Consider the following 22,173-nt stretch of genomic DNA (forward strand, 5'->3'; position numbering starts at 1 on the left):
GATATCGGCAAAAAGCCATTATCGGACATCCCTAATATACATACATACATATAAAGATATAACTTTTTCTAACAATATACATATTGTTACTGTCTATTTTCTAAAAAAAAAAAAAAAAACAGAACTTTTTAAGAAAGACATCTTATTTTGACATATGTTGAAATATTCAATAATAATCAACATACTTGCTACAATAATATTTCTTTTGTTAGTACCGGAAGTGGCCACAGTCCAGTCTAGCGCCCCTAACGGACGGAGGGGGGAGAAGCAACCTTGCAGCACGTGCTGGTGATGACGTCACGTGGGTGGAAGGGGGGGGAGGGACGGGGATGTGCGCGCGTGCACCTGTCAGGTGACGTTCAAAACGGACGCGCGTGCACCTACACTTTCCCGCGCTTTTGGTCTTGGCACGACCAGGACCAGAACGAGGACGAGAGCCAGCAGCAGACCTAGAAGTGGACTAGAACCAGGACCTAGGACCAGACCTGGACCAGGACTTGAAGCAGACCTGGACCAGGACTTGAAGACTTGAAGCCCAAGTCTCCCCCGCCCGGACATGCCGTCCACTTCCGCATTCCCCGGGCGTGCATGATCCCAGCAGGAAGCCAAGAACCGGTCTGTCCGGCCCATCAGGAGCCCGCTGCTGCCGGGGCCAGGACGATGCTTCCCGGCGTCAGAGAGCTGCGGCATGGAGAGCTGCTGCCGCCGCTGCCTGCCCTGCTTGCGGCGCCTGTGGGACCGCGTCTGGCCGGACGTGCGCTACCCCGACCACGTGATCGTCAACCGGGCCGCGCATGGTGCTGAGATCCGGACGGTGTCGGGCGAGGTCCGCGGGCCGGTGCCGGTGCCGTCGCCCAAGAGGAGGCCGGTGCAGCTGTACGCCGCGCTCTTCGACTTCGAGGCCCGCAGCGACGACGAGCTGACGGTGCGGGAGGGCGACAAGCTGTCGGTGCTGGAGCAGCGCGGCCATTACGTGCTGGCCAAGAAGCTGACTGGATCTCTGCAGTCCGGACTGCTGCCCGCCAGCTATGTGGCGGTTCTGCAGGACGAGTTCGCCAAACACAAGTCAGTAACACCTGCTCCACTTCCTCTATTCATTCATTCTTACTACTAATTGTCTATTATCACCACAATACTATTACTATTATTAATAATAATCATTATAATGCTTATTCTAGATGTCTATTATCACCACAATACTATAAGTATTAATAATAATAATCATTATAATGCTTATTCTAGATGTCTATTGTCACCACAATACTATAAGTATTAATAATAATAATCATTATAATGCTTATTCTAGATGTCTATTGTCACCACAATACTATTAGTATTAATAATAATCATAATGCTTATTCTAAAAGTCTATCACCACAATACTATTAGTATTAATAATAATAATCATTATAATGCTTATTCTAGATGTATATTATCACCACAATACTATTAGTATTAATAATAATCATTATCATGCTTATTCTAGATGTCTATTATCACCACAATACTATTAGTATTAATAATAATCATTATAATGCTTATTGTAGATGTCTATCACCACAATACTATTAGTATTAATAATAATAATCATTATAATGCTTATTCTAGATGTATATTATCACCACAATACTATTAGTATTAACAATAATCATTACAATGCTTATTGTAGATGTCTATTATTACCACAATACTATTAGTATTAATAATAATCATTATAATGCTTATTCTAGATATCTATTATCACCACAATACTATTAGTATTAATAATAATCATTATAATGCTTATTCTAGATGTCCATTATCACCACAATACTATTAGTATTAATAATAATCATTCAAATGCTTATTGTAGATGTCTATTATCACCACAATACTATTAGTATTAATAATAATCATTGCAATGTTTATGCTAGATGTCTATTATCACCACAATACTATTAGTATTAATAATACTCATTATAATGCTTATTCTAGATGTCTATTATCACCACAATACTATAAGTATTAATAATAATAATCATTATAATGCTTATTCTAGATGTCTATTGTCACCACAATACTATAAGTATTAATAATAATAATCATTATAATGCTTATTCTAGATGTCTATTGTCACCACAATACTATTAGTATTAATAATAATCATAATGCTTATTCTAAAAGTCTATCACCACAATACTATTAGTATTAATAATAATAATCATTATAATGCTTATTCTAGATGTATATTATCACCACAATACTATTAGTATTAATAATAATCATTATCATGCTTATTCTAGATGTCTATTATCACCACAATACTATTAGTATTAATAATAATCATTATAATGCTTATTGTAGATGTCTATCACCACAATACTATTAGTATTAATAATAATAATCATTATAATGCTTATTCTAGATGTATATTATCACCACAATACTATTAGTATTAACAATAATCATTACAATGCTTATTGTAGATGTCTATTATTACCACAATACTATTAGTATTAATAATAATCATTATAATGCTTATTCTAGATATCTATTATCACCACAATACTATTAGTATTAATAATAATCATTATAATGCTTATTCTAGATGTCCATTATCACCACAATACTATTAGTATTAATAATAATCATTCAAATGCTTATTGTAGATGTCTATTATCACCACAATACTATTAGTATTAATAATAATCATTGCAATGTTTATGCTAGATGTCTATTATCACCACAATACTATTAGTATTAATAATACTCATTATAATGCTTATTCTACATGTCTATTATCACCACAATACTATTAGTATTAATAATAATCATTATAATGCTTATTCTAGATGTCTATTATCACCACAATACTATAAGTATTAATAATAATAATCATAATGCTTATTCTAGATGTCTATTATCACCACAATTATATTAGTATTAATAATAATCATTATAATGCTTATTCTATATGTCTATTATCACCACAATACTATTATTATTAATAATAATCATTATAATGCTTATTCTAGATGTCTATTATCACCACAATACTATAAGTATTAATAATAATAATCATTATAATGCTTATTCTAGAGGTCTATTATCACCACAATACTATTAGTATTAATAATAATCATTATAATGCATGTTCTAGATGTCTATTATCACCACAATACTATTAGTATTAATAATAATCATTATAATGCTTATTGTAGATGTGTATTATCACCACAATACTATTAGTATTAATAATAATCATTATAATGCTTATTGTAGATGTGTATTATCACCACAATACTATTAGTATTAACAATAATCATTATAATGCTTATTGTAGATGTCTATTATCACCACAATAGTATTAGCATTAATAATAATAATCATTATAAGGCTTATTCTAGATGTCTATTATCACCACAGTACTATAAGTAATAATAATAATAATCATTATAATGCTTATTCTAGATGTATATTATCACCACAATACTGTAGTACTAACAATAATCATTATAATGCTTATTAGAGATGTCTATTATCACCACAATACTATTAGTATTAATAATAATCATTATAATGCTTATTGTAGATGTCTATTATCACCACAATACTATTAGTATTAATAATAATCATTATAATGCTTATTCTAGATGTCTATTATCACCACAATACTATTACTATTAATAATACTCATTATAATGCTTATTCTAGATGTCTATTATCACCACAATACTATTAGCATTAATAATAATCATTATAATGCTTATTCTAGATGTCTATTATCACCACAATACTATTAGTATTAATAATAATCATTATAATGCTTATTGTAGATGTCTATTATCACCACAATACTATTAGTATTAACAATAATCATTATAATGCTTATTGTAGATGTCTATTATCACCACAATACTATAAGTATTAATAATAATAATCATTATAATGCTTATTCTAGATGTATATTATCACCACAATACTATTAGCATTAATAATAATCATTATAAGGCTTATTCTAGATGTCTATTGTCACCACAATACTATTAGTATTAATAATACTCATTATAATGCTTATTCTAGATGTCTATTATCACCACAATACTATTAGCATTAATAATAATCATTATAAGGCTTATTCTAGATGTCTATTATCACCACAATACTATTAGTATTAATAATAATCATTGTAATGCTTATTCTAGATGTCTATTATCACCACAATACTATTAGTATTAATAATAATCATTATAATGCTTATTCTGGATGTCTATTATCACCACAATACTATTAGTATTAATAATAATCATTATCACTCGACATCCATTGCTGCAAAGTATGTTTAGCAGCTGTTCAGTGAGCATCCAAAATAAAGTATAGTTTCAATGACACTTTTTTATAGAATAGCAAATGAAAGTAAAAGGTCAAGAAAAAAAACACAAATAAAAATGTTTGTTGACCGATGGCTAGCATGTAGCTAGCTGCTAAATGTGAGGTCCAAGGTGAGTTTTGAAACTGCAACTTTGTTGATGCTAACCTCTCACTTTTATTTGGGGTTTTCTAGCAGAGGTTGACTCACTTGAACGGTCAAATGAGCGAGATGTTTATCACCTCACAGAATCACAATATCATCATTAAAAGAACAATCTGCTAGCTTAGCGGTTCAGTCTTTCTGAAACTAATCCAAGGTTTCGTTTTCCAATGCTTTATCCTTAAATCCACACATGGTACCATTTTAGCATTGTTGCAGCTAACGCTAGCAGGGAAAATGTGCTGACTCACGGTTGCAAAGTGGTTTTGCTTTCAATGCGTCACGCCTCCTGTGATCGCTGGGGCCACGACAACAAAACTCCATCTGAAACCGAGCAGACCAGTTTGATGTTTACATTCGTCGCCTGACTCCGGTGCGGGTTCTAAAGAGGCCGTGTGCTGTGGTTGCAGGTGGTACTACGGCAACATCATCCGCACCAAAGCTGAGAAGCTGCTGCTGGCCTCCCAAAACAAAGATGGCTGCTTCCTGGTGCGCATCAGTGAGAGTCACAGTGACGAGTACACCATCTCAGGTGAGCGGCACGCCCTGGTCTGTTAGCGCCCACGCTAGACCGGGTACACCGTCTCAGGTGAGCGGCACGCCCTGGTCTGTTAGCGCCCACGCTAGACCGGGTACACCATCTCAGGTGAGCGGCACGCCCTGGTCTGTTAGCGCCCACGCTAGACCGGGTACACCATCTCAGGTGAGCGGCACGCCCTGGTCTGTTAGCGCCCACGCTAGACCGGGTACACCATCTCAGGTGAGCGGCACGCCCTGGTCTGTTAGCGCCCACGCTAGACCGAGTACACCATCTCAGGTGAGCGGCACGCCCTGGTCTGTTAGCGCCCACGCTAGACCGAGTACACCATCTCAGGTGAGCGGCACGCCCTGGTCTGTTAGCGCCCACGCTAGACCGGATGCAACATGGGGAGTGTTGCCAACATGCTGCTGCTTCAAGGCAAATCCATGGCAAGCATGCTTGGTTAGCTTGCCAGCCTCTTGAACATAACTAGCTTTATGCTAAGTTGTCGTTTTAGTGACGTACCAAAGAAGCTACAGCCGAGCTAAGACTTAGCTGGCGAGGTGATTAAGCGGCATATTTAGCAGCTAACTTAATGCTAAGTTGTAGCTATAGTTATTTGTGTCCAGTTTAGCACCTACGGAAACTAAAGCTATGCTAAGCCCTAGAGACATATTTAGCAGCTAGTTCTACGCTAAGTCATAGTTGTGGTAGTGATAATGTAGCATATTTAGCAGCTAACTTCATGCTAAGTCACAGCAGTGGTAGTGATGATACAGCATGTTTAGCAGCTAGCCTCATGCTAACTCAGTCATAGTTATGATATGGCATGTTTAACAGGTAGCTTCATGCTAAGTCACAGCCGTGGTTTTTGATTGATTGATTGAAACATTTATTAGTAGATTGCACAGTACAGTACATATTCCGTACAATTGACCACTAAATGGTAACACCCCAATAAGTTTTCAGAGAAATGGACATTGAAACAGTGTAGGACTGACTTGGTAGGATATGTACAGCAAGTAGTGGACATAGAGAGAGATATCAGAAAGCATAAGAATAAGTATCTACATTTGATTATTTACATTTGATTATTTACAATCCGGGGACGTAGGATGTGGAAGGGAGGGTGTTAGTTTAGGGTTGAAGTTGCCTGGAGGCGTTCTTTTAGTGCAGTTTTGAAGGAGGATAGAGATGCCGTTTCTTTTACACCTGTTATGAGTGCATTCTGTATTGATGTGGCATAGAAAGAGAATGAGTTAAGACCTTTGTTAGATGGGAATCTGGGTTTAACGTGGTTAGTGGAGCTCCCCCTGGTGTTGCGGTTATGGCGGTCATTTACGTTAAGGAAGTAGTTTGACATGTACTTCGGTATCAGGGAGGTGTAGCGGATTTTATAGACCAGGCTCAGTGCAAGTTGTTTTACTCTGTCCTCCACACTGAGCCAGCCCACTTTGGAGAAGTGGGTAGGAGTGAGGTGGGATCTGGGGTGGAGGTCTAGAAGTAATCTGACTAGCTTGTCCTGTTTGGAGTCTAGATTTGAGGGTTTTAGAGGTGCTAGGGTACCAGGAGGTGCATGCGTAATCGAAAAAGGGTTGAACGAGAGTTCCCGCTAGAATCTTCATGGTGCTTTTGTTGACCAGAGAGGAGATTCTATAGAGAAATCTCGTTCGTCGGTTGACCTTTTTGATTACAATTAGTGATGATACTGAATGTTTAGTAGTTAGCTTCATGCTAAGTCCCAGCAGTGGTAGTGATGATACGGCATGTTTAGCAGTTAGCTTCATGCTAATTCACAGCAGTGGTAGTGATGATACTGAATGTTTAGTAGTTAGCTTCATGCTAAGTCACAGCAGTGGTAGTGATGATACTTAATGTTTAGTAGTTAGCTTCATGCTAAGTCCCAGCAGTGGTAGTGATGATGCGGCATGTTTAGTAGTTAGCTTCATGCTAAGTCCCAGCAGTGGTAGTGATGATACTGAATGTTTAGTAGTTAGCTTCATGCTAAGTCCCAGCAGTGGTAGTCATGATACGGCATGTTTAGCAGTTAGCTTCATGCTAATTCACAGCAGTGGTAGTGATGATACGGCATGTTTAGTAGTTAGCTTCATGCTAAGTCCCAGCAGTGGTAGTGATGATACTGAATGTTTAGTAGTTAGCTTCATGCTAAGTCACAGCAGTGGTAGTGATGATACTTAATGTTTAGTAGTTAGCTTCATGCTAAGTCCCAGCAGTGGTAGTGATGATACGGCATGTTTAGTAGTTAGCTTCATGCTAATTCACAGCAGTGGTAGTGATGATACTGAATGTTTAGTAGTTAGCTTCATGCTAAGTCCCAGCAGTGGTAATGATGATACTGAATGTTTAGTAGTTAGCTTCATGCTAAGTCCCAGCAGTGGTAGTGATGATACAGCATGTTTAGTAGTTAGCTTCATGCTAAGTCCCAGCAGTGGTAGTGATGATACTGAATGTTTAGTAGTTAGCTTCATGCTAAGTCCCAGCAGTGGTAGTGATGATACGGCATGTTTAGCAGTTAGCTTCATGCTAATTCACAGCAGTGGTAGTGATGATACGGCATGTTTAGCAGTTAGCTTCATGCTAATTCACAGCAGTGGTAGTGATGATACTGAATGTTTAGTAGTTAGCTTCATGCTAAGTCACAGCAGTGGTAGTGATGATACTTAATGTTTAGTAGTTAGCTTCATGCTAAGTCCCAGCAGTGGTAGTGATGATAGGGCATGTTTAGTAGTTAGCTTCATGCTAAGTCCCAGCAGTGGTAGTGATGATAGGGCATGTTTAGTAATTAGCTTCATGCTAAGTCCCAGCAGTGGTAGTGATGATCCGGCATGTTTAGTAGTTAGCTTCATGCTAAGTCCCAGCAGTGGTAGTGATGATACTGAATGTTTACTAGTTAGCTTCATGTTAAGTCCCAGCAGTGGTAGTGATGATACGGCATGTTTAGTAGTTAGCTTCATGCTAATTCACAGCAGTGGTAGTGATGATACGGCATGTTTAGTAGTTAGCTTCATGCTAATTCACAGCAGTGGTAGTGATGATACGGCATGTTTAGTAGTTAGCTTCATGCTAAGTCACAGCAGTGGTAGTGATTATACGGCATGTTTAGTAGTTAGCTTCATGCTAAGTCCCAGCAGTGGTAGTGATGATACGGCATGTTTAGTAGTTAGCTTCATGCTAAGTCCCAGCAGTGGTAGTGATGATACGGCATGTTTAGTAGTTAGCTTCATGCTAAGTCCCAGCAGTGGTAGTGATGATACGGCATGTTTAGTAGTTAGCTTCATGCTAAATCCCAGCAGTGGTAGTGATGATATGGCATGTTTAGTAGTTAGCTTCATGCTAAGTCCCAGCAGTGGTAGTGATGATACTGAATGTTTAGTAGTTAGCTTCATGCTAAGTCCCAGCAGTGGTAGTGATGATACGGCATGTTTAGTAGTTAGCTTCATGCTAAGTCCCAGCAGTGGTAGTGATGATACGGCATGTTTAGTAGTTAGCTTCATGCTAAGTCCCAGCAGTGGTAGTGATGATACGGCATGTTTAGTAGTTAGCTTCATGCTAAGTCACAGCAGTGGTAGTCATGATACTGAATGTTTAGTAGTTAGCTTCATGCTAAGTCCCAGCAGTGGTAGTGATGATACTGAATGTTTAGTAGTTAGCTTCATGCTAAGTCCCAGCAGTGGTAGTGATGATACTGAATGTTTAGTAGTTAGCTTCATGCTAAGTCACAGCAGTGGTAGTGATGATACTGAATGTTTAGTAGTTAGCTTCATGCTAATTCACAGCAGTGGTAGTGATGATACGGCATGTTTAGTAGTTAGCTTCATGCTAAGTCCCAGCAGTGGTAGTGATGATACTGAATGTTTAGTAGTTAGCTTCATGCTAAGTCACAGCAGTGGTAGTGATGATAGGGCATGTTTAGTAGTTAGCTTCATGCTAAGTCACAGCAGTGGTAGTGATGATAGGGCATGTTTAGTAGTTAGCTTCATGCTAAGTCCCAGCAGTGGTAGTGATGATAGGGCATGTTTAGTAGTTAGCTTCATGCTAAGGACATAGCGGCTGTAGCTGTATGTTTTCCAAAGTAACAATGGTCGTCTTCCAGCCCGTAGCGAGGGGAAGGTGATCCACTTCCGCATCCAGCGCTCGTCCATCGGCGCCTACTTCGTGTCGGACAAGCTGTCCTTCGGCACGCTGGGTGAGCTGGTCTCGTACTACCAGAAGAACCCTCGCAGTCTGGGTGTGATGCTGGAGGAGGCGTGCGCCCAGCAGGTAAACACAACATCCTTCCTCCTCTTTCATGATGGCTTCCTTTCTGATAACAAACCCTTACTTGCCTCCAGTGAAGGCCTGCCACTCTCTTCAGTTGAGTAGCAGGACACTGCTAGTGACATGACAACCGCAGCTCTTTCAATGATGCCAACACTTTGATGGTCACATTTCACTTCACCATAATCCATGAATATCTTTGATTTATTTTCAACATTAATAACGGTCAAAATTGTTTTCAATTGACATTTCATGACTTACCTCATTTTATTCTTTTTTGATCATTTAGCATTTTTATGTAAAATTAAATGAGCCAATCAAACCATTTTATTCAATTGTCCAACAATTTGAAAAATACATTCATACACTGATGTGAATTCATTATGTATTGATTTTCTTTTCATTTGTTTTTTTTCAATAATTTCACTCCTTTCATGTTTGTATTTGTATTTGTATCACTGTAATAGTAGTATTTACTTTTTTTTATTATTTTTTTTATTTATCTTGGAGGGATTTTTCTGTCAAAAGGAAATACAAATAAAAATCAATATATTAGTAGTATGTTTAGTAGTTAGCTTCATGCTAAGTCCCAGCAGTGGTAGTGATGATACTGAATGTTTAGTAGTTAGCTTCATGCTAAGTCACAGCAGTGGTAGTGATGATACTGAATGTTTAGTAGTTAGCTTCATGCTAAGTCCCAGCAGTGGTAGTGATGATACGGCATGTTTAGTAGTTAGCTTCATGCTAATTCACAGCAGTGGTAGTGATGATACGGCATGTTTAGTAGTTAGCTTCATGCTAAGTCACAGCAGTGGTAGTGATGATACTTAATGTTTAGTAGTTAGCTTCATGCTAAGTCCCAGCAGTGGTAGTGATGATACTTAATGTTTAGTAGTTAGCTTCATGCTAAGTCCCAGCAGTGGTAGTGATGATACGGCATGTTTAGTAGTTAGCTTCATGCTAATTCACAGCAGTGGTAGTCGTGATGATACTGAATGTTTAGTAGTTAGCTTCATGCTAAGTCCCAGCAGTGGTAGTGATGATACGGCATGTTTAGTAGTTAGCTTCATGCTAAGTCACAGCAGTGGTAGTGATGATACGGCATGTTTAGTAGTTAGCTTCATGCTAAGTCCCAGCAGTGGTAGTGATGATACGGCATGTTTAGTAGTTAGCTTCATGCTAAGTCACAGCAGTGGTAGTGATGATACGGCATGTTTAGTAGTTAGCTTCATGCTAAGTCACAGCAGTGGTAGTGATGATACTGAATGTTTAGTAGTTAGCTTCATGCTAAGTCCCAGCAGTGGTAGTGATGATACGGCATGTTTAGTAGTTAGCTTCATGCTAATTCACAGCAGTGGTAGTGATGATACGGCATGTTTAGTAGTTAGCTTCATGCTAAGTCACAGCAGTGGTAGTGATGATACTTAATGTTTAGTAGTTAGCTTCATGCTAAGTCCCAGCAGTGGTAGTGATGATACTTAATGTTTAGTAGTTAGCTTCATGCTAAGTCCCAGCAGTGGTAGTGATGATACGGCATGTTTAGTAGTTAGCTTCATGCTAATTCACAGCAGTGGTAGTCGTGATGATACTGAATGTTTAGTAGTTAGCTTCATGCTAAGTCACAGCAGTGGTAGTGATGATACTGAATGTTTAGTAGTTAGCTTCATGCTAAGTCCCAGCAGTGGTAGTGATGATACGGCATCATTTGTTTTTTTTTCAATAATTTCACTCATTTCATGTTTGTATTTGTATTTGTATCACTGTAATAGTAGTATTTACTCTTTTTTTATTTTTTTATTTTATTTTTTTTTATCTTGGAGGGATTTTTCCGTCAAAAGGAAATACAAATAAAAATCAATATATTAGTAGTATCAATTTATTCATTAAAATGTTAAATCATTTATCAAATTGTTGTTTATTATATTACCTACTGACTTCTATTGACCCTTAATGAGGTGGTGGGCGGGATCAGTGTTCTGATTGGGTGACCTATAATCTAAGCCACGCCCACAATGCTGAGTAAACCTATTAAATATTGGCACAAAAAGAACCTCCACTGATGTGGTCAATATTGGAATGCCATCCGTCCATTTTCTACCACTTGTCTCTTTTGGGGTGGCGGGGGTGCTGGAGCCTGTCTCAGCTGCATTCGGGCGGAATGTTTATTTATTAATAACCTTTTATCACTGTCAATAATTAGCATTTTATTCATCTTTTTATTGTCAACATTTCAGTGATTGTCCATCATTTCAATGTCTTATTTTGTGTTTTCTAACTTGGTTCAAGTTTGTGACACTTTGATTCAGCAAAAATAAAGGTCTCATCAAACATCTCGCTTGTCTTCTTCGTCATTGTCTACATGGCGAGAACACACACACACACACACACACACACACACACACACACACACACACACACACACGCACTGACATGTTGGCGTTGTGTGCAGAGGGAGTTGTACGACATGGAGCCTTGGGAGAGGCCGCGTGAGGAGTTCAAGTTGCAGAAGAAGCTGGGAGAAGGCCACTTTGGGGAAGTGTGGGAGGCCATGTGGACCACGGAGAAGAAGAAGGTGGCCATCAAGATGCTCAAACAAGGTAGATGTTTGCCTTCTTGTCTCGGTTGTCGTGACGACACGCTGTGTGACTGTATGTCCTCCTCAGAGGACACCAAGCAGGATGAGTTTGTGAAGGAAGTTCAGGCGTTGAAGAGCCTTCATCACCCTAAACTCATCCAGCTGCTGGCCATGTGCTCGCGAGGAGAACCCGTCTACATCGTCACTGAGCTCATGAGCAAAGGAAGCCTCAAGTCCTACTTGGCCTGTGAGCACAACACACTCTCTTTAACACAACTGTTTCTGAACACAACCACTTACGAACACCAACTACTTCTTACTCTGAAACACAACCCCTTCCATACTCACAAGTTAACCACTCCTTACTACTGAACACTAACTACTTCTCATGACCTAATACAACCTCACAAAGGATTCTTAACGCAACCACTTCATAGAGTAAGAAGTGGCAAAGTTATAAGAAGTAGTTTGTGTTCAGTAATAAGGAGTGGTTGTGTTAAGAAGTGGTTGTGTTCAGTCTTACTTCTTACTTCACATACAACCATTTCTGGATACATACTACTTCTTATTACTTAACGCAACCTCTTCAGAATACAACCTCAAATATGCTTCTCAACACAACTGCTTCTTAACACAACTTCTTCTTACTTCTGGACACAACTACTTCTTACTTCTGGACACAACTTCTTCTTACTTCTGAACACAACTTCTTCTTACTTCTTAACACAACTACTTCTTACTTCTGAAGACAACTTCTTACTTATAAACACAACTACTTCTTCTGAACACAACTACTTTTTACTTCTGAACACAACTACTTTTTACTTCTGAACACAACTACTTTTTACTTCTGAACACAACTACTTCTTACTTCTGAACACAACTTCTTCTTACTTCTGAACACAACTACTTCTTACTTCTGAACACAACTTCTTCTTACTTCTGAACACAAGTACTTTTTACTTCTGAACACAACTACTTCTTACTTCTGAACACAACTTCTTCTTACTTCTGAACACAACTTCTTCTTACTTCTGAACACAACTTCTTCTTACTTCTGAACACAACTACTTCTTACTTCTGAACACAACTACTTCTTACTTCTGAACACAACTTCTTCTTACTTCTGAACACAACTTCTTCTTACTTCTGAACACAAGTACTTCTTACTTCTGAACACAAGTACTTCTTACTTCTGAACACAAGTACTTCTTACTTCTGAACACAACTTCTTCTTACTTCTGAACACAACTACTTCTTACTTCAGAACACAACTACTTCTTACTTCTGAACACAACTACTTCTTACTTCTGAACACAACTACTTCTTACTTCTGAACACAACTACTTCTTACTTCTGAACACAACTTATTCTTACTTCGGAACACAACTTATTCTTACTTCGGAACACAACTACTTCTTACTTCTGGGCACAACTTCTTCTTACTTCTGAACACAACTTCTTCTGGACACAACTACTTCTTACTTCTGAACACAACCACTTCTTACTTCTGAACACAATTACTTCTGAACACAACTTCTTCTGGACACAACTACTTCTTAATTCTCAACACAACTTATTCTTACTTCTGAACACAACTACTTTTTACTTCTGGACACAACCACTTCTTACTTCTGAACACAACCACTTCTTACTTCTGAACACAACCACTTCTTACTTCTGAACACAACTACTTATTACTTCTGAACACAACTTCTTCTGGACACAACTACTTCTTACTTCTGGACACAACTACTTCTTACTTCTCAACACAACTACTTCCGAACACAACTTCTTCTTACTTCTGAACACAACTTCTTCTGAACACAACTACTTCTTACTTCTGAACACAACTACTTACTTCTGAACACAACTTCTTCTTACTTCTGAACACAATACTTCTGAACACAACTACTTCTTACTCTGAACACAACTTATTCTGAACACATCTACTTCTTACTTGTGAACACAATGTCTTCTTCATTCTGAACACAATGTCTTCTTACTTCTGAACACAACTACTTCTGAACACAACTTCTTACTTCTGAACACAACTACTTCTGAACACAACTTCTTACTTCTGAACACAACTACTTCTGAACACAATGTCTTCTTACTTCTGAACACAACTTCTTACTTCTGAACACAACTACTTCTGAACACAACTTCTTCTTACTTCTGAACACAACTTCTTCTTTCTTCTGATGATGATTGACCTATTCTTAATACAAACACACAACCGCTTCTTAGGACAACCGCTTCTTAGGACAACCTCTTTTTAGGACAACCTCTTTTTAGGACAACCAGTTCTTAGGACAACCTCTTCTTAGGACAAAAGCTTCTTAGGACAACCTCTTTCGACACAACCTGTTCTTGACACACCCGCTCCCATTGTTTGTTTGTTTAGCCTCCGAAGGCCAAGTGCTGACCTCGGCACATCTGATCTACATGGGCAGCCAGGTGGCGGAGGGCATGGCCTACCTGGAGGACAGGAACATCGTCCACAGAGACTTGGCGGCCCGCAACATTCTGGTGGGAGACGACCTGGTCTGCAAGGTGGCCGACTTTGGACTCGCTCGTATTATTAAGGTGAGCGCCCCATACAGTCTGTGGCAAAACAAAGAGTGTAACGTGCATGCCTGGCCAGCAGGTAGCAGTGTCGCTCTTCACTGGCATATTAATGTCCAAAGTGTGGCCTTAGGGCCATTTAATGCATGTAGCTAATTTAAAAAATAATAATAATAATTACGGCACAGTCTAGAGATAATATTAAAAAACATAAAAGAGCAAACAGGTGAAATGCAACAACATAAATGTGCAATGTTGACTCTAATAACACAAAGCTGCCATGCCAGCTGTTCCTTCTTTAAAACTGTCTTTGCTCAAAAGATAATAATGAATCAAAATCTAGAGACTTTAAAAATAAATGTGTGAATTATTTTTTAACACCTTTATGAGTGGGGCCCTTTTGGATCCCCCAAAATTTTAGTGGGATCGTTTTATTTTTAAAATGTCATTGCTCAACAAAAAAAAAATGAATCCAAATCAATGTTGTTTATGAATTATTGACCTATTTCAGGCTCTAATAAATCTAAATCAAATATTCCACTTTGAAATATTTTTGGAGAAAATATTGCATATTTTGTGTGTTCGCCATGTACAAAACTATGTTTTCTTTGACAAATAGGGGCTAAAACTAACAAACAAAAATAATAATAAAAAGATATAATCGTCAGATCTGAAGTTGCTCTAAAGACTTCATTGTTGAAAGTAAAACAAAATAATGTGACGTATTTTTAACACTTCTATGAGTGGGGCCCTTTAGGATCCCACATAATTTGAGTGGGATTTTTTTGTTTTTTAAACTGTCATTGCTAAAAAAATATTAATTAATTCAAATCAATGTTATTTATGAATTATTGACCTATTTAAGGCTGCAATTACTTAGATTTATTGGTCTCCTTGGTGAAATTCATTGTCACTGCCGTCCATTTGAACAATAGACATTACACATCACAAAAAAATAACAAAAAGACATCATACATGACCAACACACATTTACAGGCTTGTCAGACAGGTCGGCCGGGCCTGCTGTTAAGGGCGGCTATAGCTGCAGGGATAAGGCTTTTCCTGAGATAGAGACAGATAGATAGTACTTTATTGATTCCTTCAGGAGAGTTCCCTCCGGAATTTGATAGTTCTGTACCTGCGCCCTGATGGTAGTGGGATGATGTATTGGTGTAGTGCAGGGGTCACCAACCTTTTTGAAACCAAGAGCTACTTCTTGGGTACTGATTAATGCGAAGGGCTACCAGTTTGATACACACTTAAATAAATTGCCAGAAATAGCCAATTTGCTCAATTTACCTTTATGTTATTATTAATAATTAATGATATTTACACTTAATTGAACGGTTTAAAAGAGGAGCAAACACGAAAAAAATGACAATGAAATTTTGAAACATAGTTTATCTTCAATTTCGACTCTCTAAAATTCAAAATTCAACCGAAAAAAAGAAGAGAAAAACTAGCTAATTCGAATCTTTTTGAAAAAATTAAAAAAATAATTTATGGAACATCATTAGTAATTTTTCCTGATTAAGATTAATTTTAGAATTTTGATGACATGTTTTAAATAGGTTAAAATCCAATCTGCACTTTGTTAGAATACATAACAAATTGGACCAAGCTATATTTCTAACAAAGACAAATCATTATTTCTTCTAGATTTTCCAGAACAAAAATTTTAAAAGAAATTCAAAAGACTTTGAAATAAGATTTAAATTTGATTCTACAGATTTTCTAGATTTGCCAGAATAATTTTTTTGAATTTTAATCATAATAAGTTTGAAGAAATATTTCACAAATATTCTTCGTCGAAAAAACAGAAGCTAAAATGAAGAATTAAATTAAAATTTGTTTATTATTCTTTACAATAAAAAAAAATAAATTTACTTGAACATTGATTTAAATTGTCAGGAAAGAAGAGGAAAGAAATTAAAAGGTAAAAAGGTATATGTGTTTAAAAATCCTAAAATCATTTTTAAGGTTGGATTTTTTCTCTAAAATTGTCTTTCTGAAAGTTATAAGAAGCAAATGAAAAAAATAATGAATTTATTTAAACAAGTGAAGACCAAGTCTTTAAAATATTTTCTTGGATTTTCAAATTCTATTTGAGTTTTGTCTCTCTTAGAATTAAAAATGTCAAGCAAAGCGAGACCAGCTTGCTAGTAAATAAATACAATTTAAAAAATAGAGGCAGCTCACTGGTAAGTGCTGCTATTTGAGCTATTTTTAGAACAGGCCAGCGGGCTACTCATCTGGTCCTTACGGGCTACCTGGTGCCCGCGGGCACCGCGTTGGTGACCCCTTGTGTAGTGGGTGAGTGATATCCTGGACTATTGTTTCACATCAAATATTCCACTTTGCAATATTTATTTGGGGAAAATATTGCATATCATGTGTTTTTCGCTGTAAAAAAAACAGGGTTTTGGCAAAAAGAGCATAAAACTTTTTTTTTTTTTAAATATTTATTTTATATGGATAGCTAGACCTGAAGTTGATTGAGGGATTAAAGCCTTGAATTAAAAGGATATATTAATAATATATGACCTATTTTTATGACTAAGACCCTTCTGGGTCCCCAGGACCAAACTTGAGTGGAGCCCTAATGGTTGAAAACAATCTTTATATTCAGGCGTGTGATTTTTCCGTCTAAAGTCGGAATTCCGTCTTTTTTAACCTCGGGGGGGAAAAAAATTATCTCCCGTTTTTCCGGTTTTTTTTCCGACCCTAAATCAAGATTCGAGACGTAGTTTATTCGTCGATATGTTCCTTGTGACCAATCAGGACATCTGTTATGAATGATGACGTTAATAACGTCATCATTCATAAAGGTTACTACGGCCATTTTCCATATGTAAACGATGTCGGTTCTCGAGAGAAAGGACGCTTTACGAGTAAAAGAAATTGATAAACATGTCAAAAATAAGTTCCGATGGGACTGGATGGAAAGGGAAATCACTGATACTGTTGGGAAGAAGGAAGTTACGACTTTGTTCGGTGATTTTATTCGGAAAATCGATCGTCCCGGAAAGGTTTTGTGCATGTGGTGTCATGATAATATTGACTATGGATCACGAGGTTTCAAGGCTTTGGAAGTACATGCGACACGCCCAAAACATGCGAAACAACTTGAAGCAAGGAAAACAAACTTTTCACTAGCTGGTCCTTTTGGATATCAACCGAAAGTGAGCAAACCTTACGGACTTCATCTTTTGTTTAAACTGCCGTAGACATGGAGAGGAAAGATCCGCCCACTTCAGTTGCAGACAGGGTTGTTAATAATGAGGTAAGCTAAAAAATATTTGCTTGCGAAATACGCATGTTTGTTTGAACTATTAACCAATTATTGCTTTGCGAAATATAAATGGGTTTTTCTAAAAACAAAAGGCCATGTGAAAATATATTATGAAATTACAGAAATTCAAAGTCGCATTATTGATTCCAGTTAACAATTTATTTGAAATAAATTTGCATATAATACTATTTTGTAATATTATGTTCTTTTGTAGTCTGTTGAAACTATTGTCAGTGGTGTAACAATCTTGGAGGTAAATATTTTCACACTTGTTTCATGCAATATGTCCTCACATTATTATTATCTCCTATTTTCAAATATGAGTAAACAATACTAAACATGTTTAATCATTTTCATAAATGTATATCCTATTTTGGCGAAAAGAATGAAATGTTTACATTACATGAACTGAAGTAATGTGGTAATACTGTAAATAAACTGTAGATAATAACACTGATCAATGTGACACCTGTGGATGTGAAAAGAACACAAGATGTAAATATTAGTGACTAAATACTGTTGGGACTGAACCATACACAGTGATTCATTATTATAATTGGGTTATGTATGTTCTATTAATGATGTTTTCATGTCTTTAAACACTAAAATATTTTCTTCAAATGGTGCTGTCTTTGTTAATTTTAGCATGTTAAATTGGTGAAAAACCAGGAGCTTCGGGGGGCGTTGCCCCCCTTGTTTTTCAGTCTTTTTCGTTGTGGTCAAATCACATGCCTGTATATTGTATCGGATTTGAAAATGAAAAATATGAAAATGGCCCCAACATGATTCCATTTTCCAGTTTGAACACCCCTGCTGTAGTCAGTCATACAATAAAAAGTGTGAGCCACCAAAATAAAATCATGGTTTTACGAGATAGGCTCCAGCACCCCCCGTGGCCCCGAACGGGACAAGCGGTAGAACATGGATGTGTAGATGGAGTCATAATTGGAGAAAAAGTCATATAAAGGGAAAATAAAGTCAATATCAGACCAAGTCACCCTAGATGTTTTTCTATTCTTGTCCACAAGGTGTCAGTGTTGCGCAAAGATGCTCACAAGGGGTGGTTCCATGAGGTCACATGACTCATGATGAGCGGTCAACAGTTTGATGGAGTTTAAACCAACTAAGGTTTCTTCCACTCTCTCCGTCTCCTTGACAACCTGACCACACCCACCTTTCCCCTTTCATTCTCTTTAATCACCGTGTGAAATGTACTAATGAATGTCATACGGCCTTGTGGTTGAAGGGAATAATGTAGATAATCTGTTCCTGGGTCAAACCATGGTCTTCTACAAACTTTGAAGTGGGCAAGCAGCTTGCAGTCACATTTGTGTCAAAAAAGGTGACAAAAATGGAAAGTAGGCTAAATAACATTGGCTGGTTGTTGCTAGGCAGACTTCATAGGGCGGCCCTATTAGCCGTTGACAAATAACAAGGTGAATAGAATTCAACTGAAGTGTCATAAAAGTGTAAAAAAAAAAAGAAGAGTTCAAAGGTCAGGCGTGTTGCTGACCCCTCTCCCCGCCCCCCCCAGGACAGCGTGTACACGGCGAGTCGCACCACCAAGATCCCAGTGCGGTGGACGGCGCCCGAGGCAGCCATTCGCCAGAAGTTCTCCGTCAAGTCGGACGTGTGGTCGTTTGGCGTGCTGCTCTACGAGATGATGTCACGTGGGAAAATGCCCTACGAAGGTAGTGTCAGTACTTTGATTATACATTTCTTCACCTCAATACTTTTACACGCACTGTAGATTTGCATATTCCTATCAGGACTGTAAGGCATATTATTAGTTATGAATGTCAAGACTTGAGAGACATTTGAGAATGTTCCAGAAGTAGACACTCATGGAGCAGGGGCCGTACTTATCAAGCTTCTTAGAGTGCCATTTTACACTTAAGTCCTGAGAATTTGCGAAATTTAGTCCTACTCTCAAACTTAAGAATAAAAGCTTTTTATCAGCGTTCTTAAGTCTAAGAATCACTCCTACTCTCCACGATATTTAAGAGACCTTCAGAGGTGTCTTAAGTGGTTAGGAGTTGCCAGCAGGGGATGGCACTGAGGCGAGAGAGACGTGCGCAAACGTTCAGGAAACGGAACAATGTTTTTTGTTTTTTTTATGACGAGCAGCTGATCAAACGGTATCGTTTAGACAGAGCGGATATTATTTTTGTCACAGATTTAATACTTTTCGATTCCTTGTTGATTTCTGCATGTGTCTGCAGTGGGCTAGTATATATAGAGCCACCCACACCAGTTTCAAATAAGTTGCCTAATTAATGAATTGGAAAGAAAATGTTATGACAGTAGCGTATGTGTGTGGCCGTGAGGTGAGTGACGTCAGTGAGTGTGTGGGTGAGAGAAGAGAGGGAGCGGTAGCGTGAGTGCCGGCGGGGACTAGTTTGTTTTGTATTATTTTGTAGTTTATTGTCAAAATATACACTCCCATTGTCCACTTAAATATTTCCAAGATATTTCTTTATTCTTAGACAACGGATTCCCTTCCGTGATTGGTCATTTCTATGGACACAGAAATGACGTCACCTAAAATTCCGTTTACGGCACATAGTAATGTCGTAATTCAGGGGCCGTACTTATCAAGCTTCTTAGAGTGCCATTTTACACTTAAGTCCTGAGAATTTGCGAAATTTAGTCCTACTCTCAAACTTAAGAATAAAAGCTTTTTATCAACGTTCTTAAGTCTAAGAATCATTCCTACTCTCCAAGATATTTAAGAGACCTTCAGAGGTGTCTTAAGTGGTTAGGAGTTGCCAGCAGGGGATGGCACTGAGCCGAGAGAGACGTGCGCGAACGTTCAGGGAACGGAACAATGTTTTTTTTTTTTTTTTGATGACGAGCAGCTGATCAAACGGTATCGTTTAGACAGAGCGGATATTATTTTTGTCACAGATTTAATACTTTTCGATTCCTTGTTGATTTCTGCATGTGTCTGCAGTATATATAGAGCCACCCACACCAGTTTCAAATTAGTTGCCTAATTAATGAATTGGAAAGAAAATGTTATGACAGTAGCGTATGTGTGTGGCCGTGAGGTGAGTGACGTCAGTGAGTGTGTGGGCGATAGAAGAGAGGGAGCGGTAGCGTGAGTGCCGGCAGGGACTAGTTTGTTTTGTATTATTTTGTAGTTTATTGTCAAAATATACACTCCCATTGTCCACTTAAATATTTCCAAGATATTTCTTTATTCTTAGACAACGGATTCCCTTCCGTGATTGGTCATTTCTATGGACACAGAAATGACGTCACCTAAAATTCCGTTTACGGCACATAGTAATGTCGTAATTCAGGGGCCGTACTTATCAAGCTTCTTAGAGTGCCATTTTACACTTAAGTCCTGAGAATTTGCGAAATTTAGTCCTACTCTCAAACTTAAGAATAAAAGCTTTTTATCAACGTTCTTAAGTCTAAGAATCACTCCTACTCTCCACGATATTTAAGAGACCTTCAGAGGTGTCTTAAGTGGTTAGGAGTTGCCAGCAGGGGATGGCACTGAGGCGAGAGAGACGTGCGCGAACGTTCAGGGAACGGAACAATGTTGTTGTTTTTTTGATGACGAGCAGCTGATCAAACGGTATCGTTTAGACAGAGCGGATATTATTTTTGTCACAGATTTAATACTTTTCGAATCCTTGTTGATTTCTGCATGTGTCTGCAGTGGGCTAGTATATATAGAGCCACCCACACCAGTTTCAAATTAGTTGCCTAATTAATGAATTGGAAAGAAAATGTTATGACAGTAGCGTATGTGTGTGGCCGTGAGGTGAGTGACGTCAGTGAGTGTGTGGGCGAGAGAAGAGAGGGAGCGGTAGCGTGAGTGCCGGCGGGGACTAGTTTGTTTTGTATTATTTTGTAGTTTATTGTCAAAATATACACTCCAATTGTCCACTTAAATATTTCCAAGATATTTCTTTATTCTTAGACAACGGATTCCCTTCCGTGATTGGTCATTTCTATGGACACAGAAATGACGTCACCTAAAATTCCGTTTACGGCACATAGTAATGTCGTAATTCAGCTCTGAGTGTGACTCTTAAGATTCAGTCCTACACTTGGCTGAAAGTGTGAGTAAGACGCTTGATAACTAACTTTTAAGTGCAGCTTTCAGCGAAGAATTTATTTACTCTTAAGTCAACTCTTAGCAGACTTCTTAGGAGTAATTCTAAGAAGCTTGATAAGTACGGCCCCAGGAATGCTCATTTCACAATCATCATTAACGACGTCATCGTTTAAGGACGAGCTGCTTCCTAACAACTTTACTTTCATTATTTCCTTTTCCTGTTTTCATTCACATTTGAACAGTTTTAAGTGTAAAAAGAAGTGAAGCAATGTTGATTAATGTACACTGAAATGATCTGTTCCAGAGTCAAACTGAAAAAAGCTTATTATGTTAAAAACTTTTTTTTCTTGATAAA

The 22,173-nt window shown here is 37.8% G+C and overlaps 1 protein-coding gene across 1 annotated transcript in view; it reads left to right on the forward strand.

The window, feature by feature from the left end:
• The first annotated feature begins 370 nt into the window (after positions 1 to 370).
• Positions 371 to 22,173, forward strand: part of srms (src-related kinase lacking C-terminal regulatory tyrosine and N-terminal myristylation sites) — a 30,275-nt gene continuing 8,472 nt past the window's right edge. The window contains exons 1-7 of the mRNA XM_062052468.1: positions 371 to 1,065; positions 4,921 to 5,042; positions 9,145 to 9,311; positions 11,758 to 11,905; positions 11,972 to 12,130; positions 14,291 to 14,472; positions 19,278 to 19,434. Of these exons, the coding sequence (XP_061908452.1) occupies positions 689 to 1,065; positions 4,921 to 5,042; positions 9,145 to 9,311; positions 11,758 to 11,905; positions 11,972 to 12,130; positions 14,291 to 14,472; positions 19,278 to 19,434 (1,312 nt within the window). The 5' untranslated portion in view covers positions 371 to 688. The remainder of the gene's footprint in view (positions 1,066 to 4,920; positions 5,043 to 9,144; positions 9,312 to 11,757; positions 11,906 to 11,971; positions 12,131 to 14,290; positions 14,473 to 19,277; positions 19,435 to 22,173) is intronic.

This window comes from Entelurus aequoreus, linkage group LG07, assembly GCF_033978785.1.
Source record: "Entelurus aequoreus isolate RoL-2023_Sb linkage group LG07, RoL_Eaeq_v1.1, whole genome shotgun sequence".
NCBI lineage: Eukaryota > Metazoa > Chordata > Actinopteri > Syngnathiformes > Syngnathidae > Entelurus > Entelurus aequoreus.